The 17988-nt window shown below is 41.8% G+C and overlaps 3 protein-coding genes across 4 annotated transcripts; 1 reads left to right on the top strand and 2 right to left on the bottom strand.

Annotated features, from left to right (window-relative positions):
* Positions 1–210: 210 nt before the first annotated feature.
* LOC103979855 (pentatricopeptide repeat-containing protein At1g25360) lies at positions 211–3242 on the bottom strand. The gene is made up of 2 exons (XM_009396071.3): positions 674–3242; positions 211–563 (listed from the first exon to the last, which is right to left on the bottom strand). Exon 1 carries the CDS (start codon positions 3194–3196, stop codon positions 794–796), a length of 2403 nt encoding a protein of 800 aa, XP_009394346.2. The 5' UTR covers positions 3197–3242; the 3' UTR covers positions 211–563; positions 674–793.
* A 2096-nt stretch (positions 3243–5338) lies between these two features.
* LOC135634073 (uncharacterized) lies at positions 5339–11459 on the top strand. Of its 2 annotated transcripts, XR_010495234.1 has the most exons (11): positions 5339–5811; positions 5946–6105; positions 6316–6377; positions 6458–6552; positions 7381–7494; positions 7889–7954; positions 8049–8146; positions 8238–8665; positions 9491–10688; positions 10878–11093; positions 11173–11459. XR_010495234.1 is itself a non-coding variant. In XM_065144247.1 (9 exons), the coding sequence occupies exons 1-9, from the start codon at positions 5424–5426 to the stop codon at positions 10576–10578; spliced, it is 2499 nt and encodes an 832-aa protein (XP_065000319.1). In that variant the 5' UTR covers positions 5339–5423; the 3' UTR covers positions 10579–10793. The 2 variants fall into 2 exon arrangements, 1 of the variants encoding a protein (XP_065000319.1); XM_065144247.1 differs by lacking the exons at positions 10878–11093; positions 11173–11459 and having other exon boundaries at positions 9491–10793.
* A 1215-nt stretch (positions 11460–12674) lies between these two features.
* Positions 12675–16907, bottom strand: LOC103979857 (formin-like protein 8). Its single transcript, XM_009396073.3, has 4 exons — positions 15307–16907; positions 15015–15214; positions 14393–14634; positions 12675–13871 (listed from the first exon to the last, which is right to left on the bottom strand). The coding sequence occupies exons 1-4, from the start codon at positions 16533–16535 to the stop codon at positions 13098–13100; spliced, it is 2445 nt and encodes an 814-aa protein (XP_009394348.2). The 5' UTR covers positions 16536–16907; the 3' UTR covers positions 12675–13097.
* Positions 16908–17988: the final 1081 nt, after the last annotated feature.

Raw genomic sequence — 17988 nt, 5'->3', positions numbered from 1 at the left:
CAACCATAAATTTTAATTGTTGATAGCAAGATCCTGCAAATCATGCCTGACACTTGGGCGCCCATGGACAACTTAATACCTTACACCAATTAGGACATCACAAAATTCTCTAGATATATAGAAGGATAGATGCTACAATTGAGGGAAAAAATTTGTTATAAATAAATAATCATTTGAGATCCTAAACAAGTCACTAATCTGAAAATCCAATTTTATCAGCAATAAAGAACTTTTAAAGTATACAATGAATGATACATATGGCACCCATGTCAATGTGGAACATGATTAAGCTGCTACCTCCTAGATGGAAATTTACACTATAAAAATTAATAGAAATAAGCACTAACAAAATCAATTCCTGATCCGAAAGGCAATTTTATCAGCAACAAAGAACTTTACAGTATACAATGATGCCATACCTAATGCGAATGTGGAACATGATTAAGCTGGTAGCACTTTCTAGATGGAATCGCCCTCTAGAAGAACAGTCAACTACAGACTCTTGAGTTTTGAGAAAAGTATCTGTACTGAGATCATAAAATTCCTCCATGATCAACAAGAGCCTGTATTAACAATTTACATTCTAAAAATTAATAGAAATAAGTCAAATGTTTCAGGTGTATAAATATTTTTCTGTATGATATATGTGTGTGGTTGAGATCAAAGAACTTACGTTTAGAAATCATCAACTGCATGATATATGTATGTGGTTGAGATCAAACATGAACACGTTCCACTGCTTGGAGGGGAAGCATAATAGAGAGAAAGCTCATCATTAAGAGACAATTACAATTCACCAATAGTTCCCGCAAGAGCACTGCCCATCCTTAAAATGGTGAAAGCGCTTACCATCTCTGACAATAATCTCTCTATCAACTGCCATTGACATGAACATGATTGCTGAATGGCAATCTCCACAGATTCTTAAGTTCTTCAGAACTCTAACTGGAGCACCAGCTGGCAACTTTAGAAGGCCAAATGCAACAGCTAATTTCTCACTATGAGTAGACAAGACGTATTCCTTTTGCCCAGACTCGACGTCATGCAACACAAACTTGGTATCAGGGACATAACCCAGCTTTCGCATCTTAACACCAAGTATCTCGAGGAATTTGTATATTTCTTGAACATCAGGATGCATTGTATCATTGACCAGGAACACATGAACCTTATTGGTTACTTCAATCCAGCTGCACCCAGGTTCCTTCTTCACACCTCGATCCTTCATCAGTTTCCTTACCTTTGCCACACCTGCCCACTGGCCAACAGCTGCATAAAGATGGGACAAGAGGATATATGTTCCATCATGTTGTGGAATCATCTTGAAAAGCTGCTCTGCTGCATATATTCCTAGAGACATATCCCCATGAATTCGACAACCAGAGAGAACAGCTTCCCAAATGGATGGACCAGGTGCAAACGGCATTGATCTGATGACATTCCAAGCTTCATCAATTCGACCAGCTCGACCAAGCAAATCAATCAACCTGGCATAATGATCTTCCCCTGGGCTAATACCATGATCACGCTCCATTGACTCAAAGTATTGGAAGCCTTCATCAACTAAACCAGAATGACTGCAGGCTGACAGGACTGTAAGGAAAGAGATCCTGTCTGGACTGATCCCATCCTTGATCATCTTGTCAAAGAGATCAATTGCTTCTATTCCATGCCCATGCTGCCCGAGGGCTGCTATCATTGCATTCCAAGATACAGAGTCCACATTGGGCATCATAAGGAATGTTAGATGTGCTGCCTCCACAGAACCACATTTTGCGTACATTGTCAAAAGCGCATTGCCTGCTGAGTTGCTTGACTCGTAACCTAATTGGATAAGCTGAGCATGGAGCTGCCTTCCATGCTCCAATGCCCCTAGGTCACCACAAGCAGCAATTGTTCCTGCGTATGCATAATCACATGGTTTGACACCTTCCTCCTTCATTTGATTGAAAAGCTTCAGACCTTCCTCTGCAAGCCCATTATGCAAGAAGCCTGAGATCATAACCATCCATGTCAACTGATTCTTCTGTGGCATGTCCCTGAAAATATCAATGGCATCATGAATTTTCCCACTATTTAGATACCCCGTCAACATGGCATTCCAGGAGACAACATCCTTCCCCCGGATGTCATTGAAGATTCTTCTTGCAACATCAACATTTCCTCCATCTTTGGAGTACAAAGTGACTAACACATTCTCAACGGGCAATGCTGTCTCTGGATCAAAATCTGGTGCCACCCGAATGATGTGGGCATGAACAGCCTTACCATGGTTAAACAGTTCTCCATTTGCACATGCACTGAGCACGCTAGTGTAGGTAAACTCATCAAGAGGAATACCAAGACAATGCATCTGTCTAAACATCTCGAGAGCTTCTGAGATAAGTCCATGATGAACATAACCTGAAATCATTGCATTCCAAACCACATCAAATCTTCCTTCCATCTCATCAAAGACTCGACGAGCCTCACCAATGTCACCTCTCCTAACGTAGCCAACCACCACTGTGGTCCAAGTCAGCTCATCTCTTTCCGGCATCAGATCAAACACCTCCCGTGCATGCACCGCTGCTTCTTGAGCCTCACACTTCGCGTACAGCGCAATGAGAGCATTCGATACGGAGACAGAATTTTCAGTTCCGGACTTAACCACCGAACAATGGAGCTGCTGGCACTGCGCGAGCTCCAGAGGAAGTATAGCAGCGGCAGCACTGAGAACGCCCGTGAATGTATAGCTATCACGAGGGACTCGATCGTCCATCATGTCGCGGAACACTGCCACGGCAGCAGGGCCATCGGAGGCGCGGGAGTAGCTGGAGATCATGGCATTGTAGAAGACGGTGTCGCGGGATGCGAGAGGAGTGTGATCGAAGATCTGGCGGGCGGCATCGAGGTGGCCGCCAGCGGAGTAGGCGGTGATGAGAGAAGTAGCAGCGATGGAATCGTGACGCCGGGCGGTGGTAGCATCGAAGAGGCGGCGGGCGGAGGGGAGGTCGCCGGACTTGGAGTAGAGGTCGATGAGGCGGTTGAGGATGTGGGCGCGGGGCTTGAAGCCGGAGGCGAGGATGTGGGCGTGGACGGCACGGAGGCGGCGGAGGAAAGGGGCCGGGGCGGTGGCGACGCGGTGGAGAACGGCGGCGTAATGGTTCGCGACAGGGGCGAGATCGAGGGAGAGAGAGGAGACATGTCCTCTCATTCACTTGCTTCGGGAGCTACCACAGTGCCACACTCGCGTCCTTCGACGCGAATTTGTTGAGGTTTAGGAGAGGATTTGAACGGAGAGCGAGAGCACGCAAATGCAATCCAAGCCGTCCAATAAATTTGACGCCCCATCAAACGATTAGATTTGGGCGATTCGTAAAACAAGTGATGATGGAGTTTGTCTTTTTTTTTTGTCATTAAAATGTAGATGAAATATAACTTAATATATATTTTTTATAATTGATTGGATTGGTGAAAATTTGAACGGAAGAATCTTTCACTATGCTATCATCTTAAAATTGAGGATAAATTCTAAAAAAAATTCAAGTTTTCACTCTCTCCTTCGTAATATTTCTTCTTTGCTTTATTCACTGGTAGTATTTTTCCTAATGTTGGCCGTCACATTTCCCGAGATCATCTGTCGTGAGCACCCTTAGATTATCTTTTTCAAATTTTATTGTTAGAGCTATCTTGAATTATAGATAAGAATGATAAGAAGTCATCGATGTTTGTGATGCTCACATTGACTATCCTATTAGAATGGGAAAGAAAGAGATCATGGATAATAAGACCTTCCAAAATAAGTTTTTGAATAATAGAAGATGAGGAAATTATGTCAACGAAGGAGGAAGAGAAAAGAGAAGAGAATGATAACTCCACGGTTGCCCAGAGAGAGAGATATATATTAACGAGCAATGATGAAAAAGGTACAAGGATGCTAAGATCTCGTAATCGAGATAGAGGCAATAGGTGATGATGTTGAGATCTCGCACTAGGATGGAGATGATAGATAAGAGTGAGGGTGTATTTAAGGGGTTTAGAAGCTTCCATGAGAATACAGTAAAAGGGGCAATCATGGGAGACGAAGGTAACAAAATAAAAAGCAATAGACAATAAGATAGAAGACACGATGGTGAGATGAGTACCATGCGTAAAATGATAAAGATGACTAAGAAGAAAGATTATGCAAGAATAAAATAAAAAATAATATTTACAAAAAATAATGGAAAATTGTGGTTTTTAAAAAACATTATCCTAAAACTTATATCACTGACTGTATAAAAAATATCAACAAAATTATATTTTATTAATATATATTTTTTATTATTATCTTTGTGTGGGGCTCAAACTTAAATCGACTAACAATAACTCTTTGAAAGAACATGTGATATCTTAAGATTTTTAAATTATAGATAACATGATCATTTTTTAAATAGTATATGTTATTATATTTAATAAATATATCTAACTATTATAGGTTGTTTTCTAATAAGGTTGAAATTGATAACCAACCGATATTGAAGGCTTCACTCGGCTTGAGTTGACTAAAAATCCTTTGCATCTATATATATATATATATATATATATATATATATATATATATATATGAAGAAATTCATATATATGACACCCAAGTCTCTCATATTATAGAGATTATTCGAATGATTCATGATTTAAAATATTCTCTATTATAGTTTACAATGATATGGTAAGTTATTCTAATTTGTTTTGTGATTTAATGAGTTAGAATATCGATTTTATAATAAATATCAATCATATGTCATATTTTAAGCCTTGTGATTTATTCGTAAATTTCACTTGCCTAATTTTTAAGAAATACTTAATAATTATTTGGTGAAAATTTTGCATATCATACCTCCCAATACTTCAAAAAAAATGCCAAATAAGTTATACTTTTCATACTCTATTTGAGGCTTTCCTTTTTTTTGCTTAACATTCATGTGAAAAGCATATTCAAATCACTTCTTAATCTTTACATTTTGACTCATCCAAACAAAACACAAGACAAATTATTAACCCAAGTTTCTGACATCCATCTGATTTGATTCATATCAAACTTAGCCCAACCCACTACTTCTATTAGATCAAAAGAAGTAACTCTGCTTCATTCTTGATCCAATTGACTCGATTCAACCCATTAATCGTATGACTCGGGTTCAGATCAATAAATCCTGTTTCGTTCTTTCGACTCGATCCGACCCGTTAATCACATGAGTCGTGGTTCAATAACAAAGTGTCTCTCAATCGGGTGCGACCTGACCCGGTAAACTCCGATCGAAGCACACGTGCAACCCTAATCAATTAATACTCACCACACATACTCGACGACTGGCTTCCTTTGCCGTTGCCGTGCTCGACAAACGATCCCCCTTCTCTCTCCCTCCCTCCCTCTCTGTAGAGCTCGCGAAGCAAACGAAGCCATGTCTTCCGCCCCGACGCAGCGGTTCCACGGATCGAAAGGACCGTATCGCTACCAGAAAAAGTTCGTACCCAAGAACGATAACTCATCCTCATCCACCTCTTCCTCGGCAAATCCCTCGAGCTCCAATCGCAGCAATCCTCTCCGGCCCCTCACCACCGCTCTGAGGAACCACTCCGCCGTCGCTACGGCCCGCTCTGGATCGAGGGAGAAGCTCTGCGATGAAGGGAACTTCGTCACCTACTTGCCTCACGACGAGGCCGTGGCCTCCGGCCTCGGCGCTGACGCCGGCGGCCTGGATGCTGTCGAGTCGCAGGCCGTCGTCGACCTCCTCAACGATGAGCTATCCAAGATCCTTAAGATGAGCCCTAGGGATTTCTGGAGAGAAGGTCGAGAGATCTTAATCCCTGGAACCCTACGCCCTTTTTCTCGGACAAGATAGTCGATTCATGATATTGCAATTAAACCCCTTCTTGACTGTTGATCCAACAATTCGATTCTCATTTGGCAATTGATTTTTCAGTGGCGAAGAATGATGCTTTGATTGAGTTCTTGGATAGTTACCTGCAGTTCAGAAATAGATGGTCTGATTTCCCACATCGGGGATCGAGGGGGGTTGTTGCTGGGGTCATCGTCGGGGAGCTTGAGCTATGTCGACGTGTTTTTATGATCCTCTATCGAATGTAAGCCCGTCGTTGATGATTTGTTGGCCTTTTGTAGTTGGTTTTAATTCCGAATCCGCCAATAACTTTTCACAGGAAAATCTTATATATATTACTGATTTTTGATACTTAGACCATTACCAATAAGGTGTCATCTCATTTAGGCTTGTAGTTGTTGATGATCTAGTGTCATATTTTTCAGATTAGTACTTGATGATGATCTTATCACAGGTCTTCCAACAAGGATCCTGGGGCGTGTCGAAATGATTGCCTCAGTATGAAGGATCATACAGGTGTCATTGCCCTTTCCTATGATAGTATGATCTTGGAAATAATTTAAACAGTTGCTTTTATTCAGTTTGTTCTCGTATAGCCCTCTTGCAGGAAAAGAATCTGCTGGATTTGCCAAAATTATTGGATATTTGTGCTATCTATGGACATGATAATGAAGAGTTAACCAAGTCATTGGTATTTTCCTTTGGCTTATATTTTAATTCTGTTTATTTTATCTCCTTTTGGTATGGTCTCATGGACAAACCTTTGTATTAGAATAAGATCCTGGTTTCTATAAATGTATTATTAAGAAGTATGTCATGTTTTGTGTCAATTTTTGATGCATACTATTAGTCTTTTAAGTTGTTGAGATGCTTTTATTTTGCTTTTCTTTGTTAATTTATCTGGAAATATTCTCTATGGAAAAATTTTGTTGATGGATAAATGAATGTTGGAACATTGACAAACACAATATGCAAGTGAATGAGGAAAGTGAAACATTTGCTAGATTTTCACTTCTGTATTGCTAATCTTCTACATAGTTTGTAAATGTTTTTCATTAGATATTCATCAGTCAAATTAAAGTCAATTAATGAAATTATTCGTATTTTCACAACAGTTCTCTGGAAAGAAATTTCAATCCATTCAAGCGACCATGGCCAATTGTTTATAACTGTTTAATTATATTTTCTTAATGTTAATTATTGTGATATTTACATTCTTGAAGTATTGTTCTGTGCGATGCTTGTTTTCCTCCTATAATATACTATGGATCTGGCTCACATTTTATCATTGTAATTTTTATATAATTTCTGATAGACCAGACCAGGTTTTGTCTATGTCGTACAATAGTGTCTACTGCCATGATGTGGATTTTGCCTTAGTATTTACATTTATTATTTCATTGTTTCCGGTTGAAACTTATATTCTTATGCAAGTAGATGTACTCATCATGAATATTTGCTCTGCTTTGTATAGTAGAAGTGGAGTTTTTTTTTTTCCTTATTGGTATTCTCTTTCCAGGTCATAAATGGTATAAGAGCCCAGCCAAATCTCCTTGATAAAGTTGAAGCAGTGGTCTCCCATTTCCTAAATATAGTGCACACTATGCATGAACGCTGCAGCTCCTCTTTAGAGGTTTTCTTCTCAGTCTAATAAACTTTTTTTCAAAGACATGAGATGTGCCTGCTTCTAATGTTGTTAATATATATTTTGGAAAGATTTACCCATGTACTTTTAAGTCCTGCCAGACTGTATATTTTTTAAGAAAATCACCAGGAGAATTTTTGCGAAGAGATTAGACCACTGTAATTCTAGTAGTCTGTTGCAACCAGCTAAGGAAATATGCTTGCTGGTCGAGGGAAATTCAACTGAAATTTTGGGACTTTGAAATGCATTTTCTATGGCTTCTGAATCCAGAGCTAAAACTTGGAGCTGATGATTTTATTCAACTAGTTCTAAGCATTTTGTTTGGTTGGTTCAGTTACAATGGCAAAGCAAACAAACATTGTGTGACTAACATGGTTTGTAGGTACTGATTTCATCTCAAGGGCATGAAACTCATGGATCTGGTCATTTGCATAAAGATTTTTTGGAGGCAAGTCATTCCTATTTAGTTCTAATAAGTCTATGTTCACTTTTTCTTTCATATAGCATATGCTGGTTTTTTTAAACATTTGGTTCATCTTCAGGTGATGGACTTTATAAATGATGCGGTTGTGACACTAGATGCATTTGCTGATGCATATAGACCTGCAAGTTTTTACTTGTCTCTTTCATTTGAGATGAAGTGAGCTACTCATATCTGTTTTATTACTTCTGATTGAGATCTTTGTTGTTTCTGAATCTAGTCACTTTTATTGAATCCATCTTCTGCGCAGTTATGGGAATGAAGATATGCTCAGAACTTTGGCAAGACTGCATGATTCTTTGCTGCCATCTTTGCAGAAAGGTCTTGCAATTGTTTCTAGTACCATTGCTGATGGGTCATCGAACAGCCTGCTCACTGAAACACTTATCAGTCTAAGAATGTTGTCAACGAGAATAGTCAAGTTTGGTTGGAAATTGCTTGACTTTTGCTATTTGAATGATAAGTTAATAGAGGATGGGTTTCAAACTGCTTCAAAGATGTTTCCAGCCAGAGTTGAGGATCCTGTGATAAGGGGAGATATTCTAGTTCAGACGTTCAAAGAGATTAATCAGGAAATTTCTTATAAATTTTCAGAAAATCATGGAAATGGAACATTTCTTCAGAAACTTGAGACAGAGTTCAAGATTTTGAGACGTGTTGACGACCTTCGCAGCAATGGTAAATGCTTTCTCACTCATTTGTTGGTGTTGTGATATTTGTCACTTAATGCTACATTGGGATGATTTTCTAACATATTATCTGAGTTTTGATCCTATTTATGCTGCTTTTCCTTAGTGTTACTGAGAAAAAGAGCACAGAGCTTTATTTTTCAGTTTTGGATTTGTTCCATTCTCTAGACGATCAGTTCAACTTATCTTCAGGGAAAGAATTAAGTATATTTGTTTTTTAAAATATCACCTGGCAATATTTACAATTGAATATTGAACTCGTAAATGCAATGATGAAATTTTGGAAGACAAATTATTTATATATATATGTATATTTATTTATTTATATATATAACACCTAAATAAGAACTTTCGGTCGAATAGCCTTGCCTACTGCATGCTTTGCTAATAAGAATTTATTGCCTCCTTACTAGTAGAATATATGCCTTTCCAGAGTCATGTAAAGGACATAATTTACCTACTCATTTAAACATAATAAACAAGGAAGGGATTTGATAATGAGTGTCCTATAATCAATTGCGATAATGGCAAAACTGGTCTGGCTTGTTTCAATATGTGTGGTTCTTAGAGGTCATGGAAATTCTGTCCTGGTTAGTCGGTTTAATCCAGTTTCCTTGCACAACTAATCTAATTACGAAACTTAATTGGCCAAGGTCTGTTCCAGTTATGCTGGTCCAACCAGCCGGTCTGATTCAGTTTTGATAATATGGATGTTGCCTTTTCTTCAAGTTGTTGAGACGTATTTGGAGGTTTGATATTATTATGCTATGTAGTCTCACATCTCATTCTTTTTCTTTTTGCATTTTGTTTGCAGGATGGCTCTTTATGGATGAGGAACAATATCGATATATATCTCGTATTGCAGCACCAACTCATATAAAGTCCTGGGAATCGGGATCTGTGATCCCCATCTCTTCACTGAATGAAAAAGTACAGATGGATGAGGAGACTGTAATAGCTGAGTCTAAGATTAGTCAAATTAAGGACCTCTTCCCAGATTATGGGAGAGGTTTTCTATCAGCTTGTCTTGAAGTCTATAACCAGAATCCCGAGGAAGTGATTCAGAGGATACTAGAGGGAACACTTCATGAAGATCTTTTGTCTTTAGATACTTCACTAGAGCAGGTTCCATCACGAAAACAAACATCCAGCCGCAGTGATAAAGGGAAAGGTTTATTACTAGAATCTGCACCTCAAGGTACCTTGCCATCTACCGCCACGGGTCCTAGTAGGCAGCAGAAAGATGACGCTGGCCCTCCATCTTCCTCTCTTTCATCCTCGTACGGGCGATACACAAGAAAGCCTAATGATGAAGTTCCTAATTCCACCATTCTTGACTCAAGAACAGCTAAAGATGCTGTAAGGGCAGCCGTCCTTGCAGCAGAGCTTGAATATGAAGATGAATATGATGACTCATTTGATGATCTAGGCCTGAGTATCGTTGAATCAGTAACCGAGGAGACAGAGAACTTATCTGATAGAATTAAATCCTTATCAGGAATAGCCTCAGGTTCAGATACTGGAGGTTCATCAAATTCTAGCTCAAAATGGAGTTCACAAAAGAAGCTACAATTTTACGTCAAGGATGGGAAGAACTATAGCTATAAAGTTTCTGGTTCAGTTGCTGTGTACGATGCTCAAGAAGCAGCTCTTGTCAACCAAGCACAGAAAGAGATGATTCATGGTCTGGGACGTGGTGGAAATTTACCAGTTGGGGCTGTTAAGAGGCTGATGGATGCCGAGGACCAGGACCAAGACCATCAGATGCCTGACACCGCAGAAAATGCAGGTAGAGGGAACACCAATCCTCAGGGAAGGGGAGGAAGGAGAGGCGGCAGGCACCACCACCACCGGAAGGATAGAGCAATGAAGAAGCACTTGTCAGGAGTGGGTGGCTATTAGATGCTTGCACTCTTGAGTAGATGCACAGCTTATATATATATGTAGGAGAAAGCCTTCCTCGACTTGGAAAATGCAGAACAGAACATATCGGCCTCAGACCTTTTTATCAGGTAACTTGTTTTTGGATTTACCATTTACTCGTATTCCCACTACCGAAGAAATTTGTAACTTTTTTTTTATGCATATAGTGTATAATAATCTGAATTTGGATATCATTACTTGGTTTTGTGCTGGAATTTAGTAGAGAAGCCGAAAAATGATTTCATTATTTTTAACCTCATTCAGCCATGCTGCTGCAGGCTTCTTATAAAACAAAAAATAGACATATAAACCCAAATAATCCAAGATCTTATAAACAAGAGCAGTAAGAATAGATAGTAAGAGGATGCTTGTCCAAGGCCCGCCCATCCTCTCCTGGGAACAAACATGCAGGTAAGACGATGAAGATGATGGGAGGTGAACACGAAGGATGTCAAGCTGTTACTCATTTTGGAGCTCAAGCGAGGAGGAAAGCGGTAGATGAATTCTCTCCCTCCTTTTATAACTGCTGTTGTTTTGATGCTTACATTCATTTGCTCTCCTTGTGATGTGCAGAGTCGTCGTATCCTATCCAATCCTTCTGTACATCACTCTTTCTCAAGTAAGTGCGTCCAATGTGAAGAACGACAATTAGGAAGTCAGTTGAATATTATCGTTCGAAACAGATGAATGGAGTGTGATAAGAAGATAAAAAAAGGAGAGAATCGAAGACTTATGATTTAGTTACCTAACAGCAGCAGATAAGCACGAGTGGGTTAGCAACATGCTAAGTATGTACATTATCAGTACACCATATATAACATAAGACACGTCAATTGAATAGCCCAAACAGTGGATGTTCATCTTGCACTGTCGAAAGCTATATCAGGAAACCACTATGCGAAAAGGCCTTATATTGGTTGGAAGAACTTAATATGATACTACAACGAAGGAGATGGCCTCCTGTAATGTAAAAAGAAGAACATGTCTTTTCTCTTTATAGAACTGGATATAATAGACTCAAATTCTCCGCTCGGTGACTATTCCGTCTATATCAAACGATCTAACCTGTTTGATCTTGACACTTATTTTTGGGCTAATTATATATTATTCATTACGATTAATTATCTTTAATGTCTCGGTCCTTATATTTTAAAAAATTGTATTGGTATCCATATAGTTACGAAAGTGAAATATCTAGGTCCATTTATATTAGTTTTATCGATGAAAATATAAAAAAAACAAAGGGTAAAAAGATAATTTTAAAATTTGGTGACGGACGACGTTGGTGGTGGTAGACATCGCCGTTGACGTTAATGCCGATGCAGTTGCTTGGTCGCATCCGATAATGATAAAGTTCGCTCTCATCGTGACGCCACCCATCTCCACGAGGAGTGCACCATCGATCTCATCATCGCCCCCCTCGCTTTGCATCTACATCAACGTCGACGCAAATGGTGCCTCGACTCAAAGTTGGGATCGTCGAAGCTCTTAGCACTCCCCACTACTCATGTCAATTTCGATACCACCTTTTACTGAGCGGTCCTTTGGTTACTCTACATTTGCATCAACATCGATGCAGTTGCCAAGCGGCTTGACACAGTAATAACGGTGGTGGGGGGTGGGATGGGGGTGAGTGGCAGGAACTTCGATGACCCAGCTTTAGGTCGAGACTAGGAATTCACCCGGTGGGTTAGCGACATGATGACCACCATCATCTGTGTTAACAACAATACAGAGCAATGTGAGGTGGATGACGATGAGATTAGCGACATGCTCCTTGTGGAGACGGGTGACATCACGATGAGAGCGAACCTTATCAGGAGGCGACCAAACATTTGTGTCGACATTTATGCCAGCACCATCCGTTATCGAATGTTAAAATTATCTTTTGACCATTTGTTTTATGTTTCCATCTATAAAACTAACGTCATTAAGATAAATAGACCTAGATATTTTGCTTTTGTAGCTATAGAGATACCAATACAATTTTTTAAAACGTAAAGACGCTAAAGATAGCTAACTACAAATGGTAATATGTAATTAGCCCTCGTTTTCTCACTATATGATCAACATAGTGGTCAAAAGCAAAACCTGAGGCTTCCTTTTCTCTTCACTATAAGATTTACATAGAGAGAGAGATGATCCTCTCGCTCTCCAACTCAAAACGTATAGGCAAGAAGAGAAGTATGTGATACAACTATCGAAGAGAAGAGACCTGTGCAAGAAACAAAACACAAAGTTCTATATTTCTATCATATGGCAAGTAGATCAAACACTAATCTATCCTCTGATGATACTCTCTGCTCCTGTAAACTTCGATCTATGTAATAAACGTTACGATGATGCCTTCCTCAAAAGGCATTGCTTATTCTTCTGTATATATTGTGCCTGCCAATTTGAACTTATTTTTCACCTGCTTTGGTCACCTTTTCGATTGCCAGATTACTGCATTCCTTATCACCCGATCGAGAAACATAAGTTGATCATCTCTCATGGTTTTATGAACTGTCCTCATCTGAATTGGCATCTTGTCCCCACCGTCGGAGGATTGGACGCAAAGCACTTGCAGATGTATGGAAGGACCTAGCTGATCCGACTACCGTCCTCTCGTGCAACATGCCCACTTCCTTGCAGACATTATCTAGCACTGAGAGGAAGTCCCTTACCACCGTAAATATTCTGAGAGGGTGGGCTTCCTCCTTTGCTGCATTCCCATGAAAGTATTCCGTAGTCTCCTTTACTAGGCTCATCACCCTCTTTTCCTCGACCTTAACACGATCAATCTCCCTTTCGGCCTCTTCGAGAAATTTCTTCATCAACTCATAAAAATTCATACCTTGTGTGCATGATTTTGCAAGCTGTAAAACTGACCTTATCTTCTCAAGCCCAATTTCTAGCTTGGAGACATAACCACTGAGCACATCTGAGTCCATTCCAGCTGCCTTCCTGACATTTCCGAGTTCACTGCTCAACCCAGCCACCACTTTCAAGCCTTGTTTCTTGAATTGTTCTTCTCTGACCTTGTCAGAGAGACTCTCTGCTGTTGGTTCAGTACCTGATCCTTCCGACCGCATGATCTCTTGCATGACAAAATGCAGAAGTGTGGTTTTTCCATCAGTCCCTTCCACATCTGCGAGTTTTAGAAGAGTATCTAGCTTGAAGGCTTTCGCCTGACCGCGGTTGGTTCCCACATTCATCCTGTTTCCAGTCCTCAGAACAGCTTCCAAGAGCTTACGGAATAGTCCACTGCTTCTTAGATCTTCACATGCTGCCTGCAGAACATTCGAGGGACTATGAGCCATGCAATATATGGACGATGATTATAAAGGTTTTGTTTATTTCTTATGGTTTATCGTTAGTTTGTAAACTTATATAAATCTTCAGTACATTTCAACAGTAATTTTTTTTTTTCAGAAAAAAAAACTGTGTGCGATCCAGTTCCATTTCAAAAAATATCAAGTGGATGCTATGATAGGGGCACATCAGGCAGTTTTAAAAAGCACCAAAATATTGAAAATAGAATTTAGAAAGAACAAGCACAACAACTATTAGCCATAATTTATCCCATATAATGAGCATTCAATTCGCACAATATGCATAATAAATTTATAGGTCAAAGAAGAACTCTTAAATTAATAATGCATGCTAGTATATTAAGAAATCAGAGAAATCATACTACAGTTAAAAGTAAGAATAATTCAAGCTAAAATTTTATGGCTCAGACTTCCAAGAACAAGTTTGTAAGTACTGATCGGAAATATGTTTGTTTCTGCTTTCAAAGCAATAGTTTTACCTCTAAGGTCTCAAAAGATTTCGTTAGATAGTTGACTTCTGTCTCAAAAGTAGCTCTGTAGAGCAGTGCATCAACTCTTTTGAAGGCAAATGGTATGTCCAACACTACTTTTAGAAAGCGCTCGGCCGAACCTAGCTTAGAAACGTCACCTGTGTAGCCACGTAATCTTAGTTCTTCCTCCTTAGTCGGTGCCATCTTAACCAAAGTTTCCAAAAGCTCAGCCCCTAAACACTCGGGATTACCTGTAGCAGACAATTTTATCACTCGGTAACATTAAAACATGCAGTATTCATCACAATTCAGCTGCAGAAATTCTAAGTTAAGAGGCTCTATGACTCTCAGAAAATTATCCGATCAGCTGTTGTACTACTAATGTCAAAACTAAAAGAAAATTTTTTGTTGGTAATTGGAGATAGATTTCAAACTAGTAAGACAGGATCAAACATATGGAGTAAGCTGCAATAAACAATTTATCATTGGATGACCCCTCAAGAGATAAATAATATCCAACTTGACTTATAGAATTAGGATGAAGTCATATCAAATCATTTTGTTCCACATGAATAATTTAAGGAGGCATGAGAAGAAACAAATTAACTTTAGAGAAAGGATGCATTCTTACCATCCAACAGTGCTTCGGAGACCTCATCTGTTGTCACTTTCAATGCCCTCAAGAGTATTGCAATGTTCTGCGACTTCTTCGGATCTAACACTCTGTTCTCCCACTTGAATGGCAGAATTCCCTGTCTTCTGCTTGCATCTTTAGGAACAGAAGCTGTGGTGTTGTTGACAAACAGAGTCTGAATCACATCCTCATTCACTCTGCCAAAATGAAGGGAAAAACTTAATGCTAATTCATGGTTTCGGTAGCTTTGGAGATCAAATTGGGAGAGAAATCTTCAGGAACTTCTCACTGAAATGAGCTTGATTTCAATTGGTCCCAGACCATTGCTCGATCGGAGCTCGCTCTAACTTTGTCCCAGTGTAGAGGCTTCAACTTGGGCTTTGCATCGCCCTCCAAATCCTCCCTCGCCTCTTCAATTTGCCGTGAAGAACTAGCGACTTCGTTGCCGACCTTCGCAGGAGGAAGTGGTATGTTGAACCGTGCTGCTTCAGGAGGAAGAGGATTCAGCAATCGACGCCTGGAAAATGGCGCAATTGGTGCCACAGGAGCTTTAATTGGCTGTTCGTCTTGCTCCACGGCTTCGACAGGTGGTGGCGGCGGCGGCGGTGGCGGAGGGGGTCGTGGATTTCTGGTGAATTTGTCTATCGTGGGAGGAGGTGGCGGAGGTGGTGGAGGAGGCGGCGCCGGTGGTGGAGGTTGTTGTTTCATTGGTGGGATTATCTGTCTGACTTCAGCTTTCGAGTAAGTAGTGAGCTGCATGGAGCGAGGAGCAGAGTCCGCCTCCGCCGCCGCCAAAACCAAGAACTCCTTCCCGCCGCTGCTCATACTCGGGAGGCTCCGCCGCGAGACTGGGCTACCTGGGCTCTCGCTAGTGGCGGACGCCAACGACCGCTGCGCAGTATAGAAGGTGTCCTCATCGGAGGACGCCATCGACAGAGGAACGATCACCTCCCGCGAAGCCGTCGCGGTCAACGAAGGCAGCGGCTGGAGCTCGGGGCTCGGATGATGCATTTCCAGCATCCGCTCCAACCCGAGTTTCCGATAGGGCGATCCGTTGGATTCGCTGCCCTGCCGCCACCCCGAAGCCGCCGTAGGCACCGTGTCCATGGTACCGGGGTAGAGCAAGTCCTGCGCCGCCTCGGAAGAGGCTGGCCGGCCTTCCCACCGGCCGCCGCTATCATCTCGGCCCATGACCTTCCCGGCGTCCGGTGACCTATCAGCCCTCCGGAGTCGGTACAAGAACAACCCCAACAAAACCAGAACCACGAGGGCGACCCCGGAGGCGGACGCCGCGACAGCGACGACCTTCTTGGACGCCGACGACGGGGATGGCCCGGAGGAGGTGGCGGCCGCGTCAGAGGTGTCCGGAGGCGGGTCCAAGAATTCCTGTGGCGGCGGCGGGGGTGTCCACTGGACGGGGTACAGCGGCTGGTGGAGGACCCTCCGGCTGCCGCCACCGCCGTCCGAAGCGGAGGCGACGGCGGCGCAGAGGAGCGAGAGCTCCACCAGTAGCATCATCGCGTGACGCTTATCCAACGACTTCCGTTTCCGTTTCCGTTCTCGTTTCGCTTCGGTGGCGAGGGGATTGAAAGTGGCAGCCAGAGATGAGATCCGTGTATTCTTCCTCCGCCTCCGTCTACTCCATCGGACGCCGACCGAGTGACATCAGCGAATCCGCCCGTCGTCCTTCGGCTCGTGGTCCCGATCCCGCGCCGCCTCCTCCCCCCATCTTGCACTCGCACATCTCCCTCCCTCCTTGACACCACCACCGGATCCGCTGCACGATCACAAACACGGTGAGCTACTCCATCGCCATCATCTCCCGTCTAGCTTTACCATACGGCGCACGTAAAGCATCTGCTTTCTCTGCGCCACGTGCAGGGCCGGAGATAGCGGAGAATACGGCGCTACGAATTCCGCCCCATCAAGAACCGGCATCGTCAAGGAACCACTCGATCCGATCGGACGGTCTCGACGAGCAGAAGAGATTGCTTGCGATTTGGGTCTTCCCTTCGGTAACATCACAAGATGCTTAGACACTATATAAAGCATGTCGAGGCAATGTATGTATGCAAAGCAAGCAGATTGGCGACGGGGAGGGGGGGGTCGCGTCATGTGAGAGAGAGTGAGGAAGAAAGGTGAGCGAACCAAAGGTGTCGGCGAGGCAACAGTGACACGACGTCAAAGGAGATGGCCCCTTCGCTGACGCTCACGGTCTGACCGTGCCAACAAAACCGCTCCTTCCGATCGTCATCAGTCACTGCTCGAATGTGATGGACTTGTGGTCCTGCTTGTGCCCATCTCATACACGAGCTCGTTCCGCCATTGTCATGGAACAGAGTTTGCTTTCACGATGGTGAAGCGGACGTGCCGAAGAAAATGCCACGTCTGCAACCGCAAGTCAAGTGGAGCGGAGGCTTCCGGATCGTTGCCAACGCGACCTGGTTGCAGAAGATGACGAGGATTCATCATGGGATCCATCTTTGCCACGGTGGCCTCGTGATTCGTATGCGGTGAAGATAAAAAAGACGAGGGAAGTTGACACAGAATGCAAACAGCAAAAAGATGTACATGTGAACAGAAGCATATTTCCCTGCAAGCACAATCTGATGATTCAAGAATCACACAAAGAGCAGATGCAAAGGACTTTTGCTTCATTCATTCAACACATGATGGCTACCTAATTGTCTGACCATCACTGATACTAACAGCAAAAGGATTCATGGCATTCCAAACAACACAACAATTATTTTGTTGGAATGAGAAGTCATAGATTGGGAAGTAAGCAACTGTAACACTCCAAAACGAATAAAATTAGGATTGACTTATAAGAATATGATGATGTAACGAAATTTATAGACTAGTTAGTCCAACAGATTCGGACAGCAATAACAAATCCTATTGAAAAAGAACTACAAGATTAATCATCATCAACTTGATATCTGTTGTCACCTCAACGAAAACTGATTAA

Source organism: Musa acuminata, chromosome BXJ3-3 (assembly GCF_036884655.1).
Source record: "Musa acuminata AAA Group cultivar baxijiao chromosome BXJ3-3, Cavendish_Baxijiao_AAA, whole genome shotgun sequence".
In the NCBI taxonomy this organism is placed as follows: Eukaryota; Viridiplantae; Streptophyta; class Magnoliopsida; order Zingiberales; family Musaceae; genus Musa; species Musa acuminata.
Note: the sequence above shows the minus strand (reverse complement) of the source record. Positions and strands in the feature narration are given on the sequence as shown.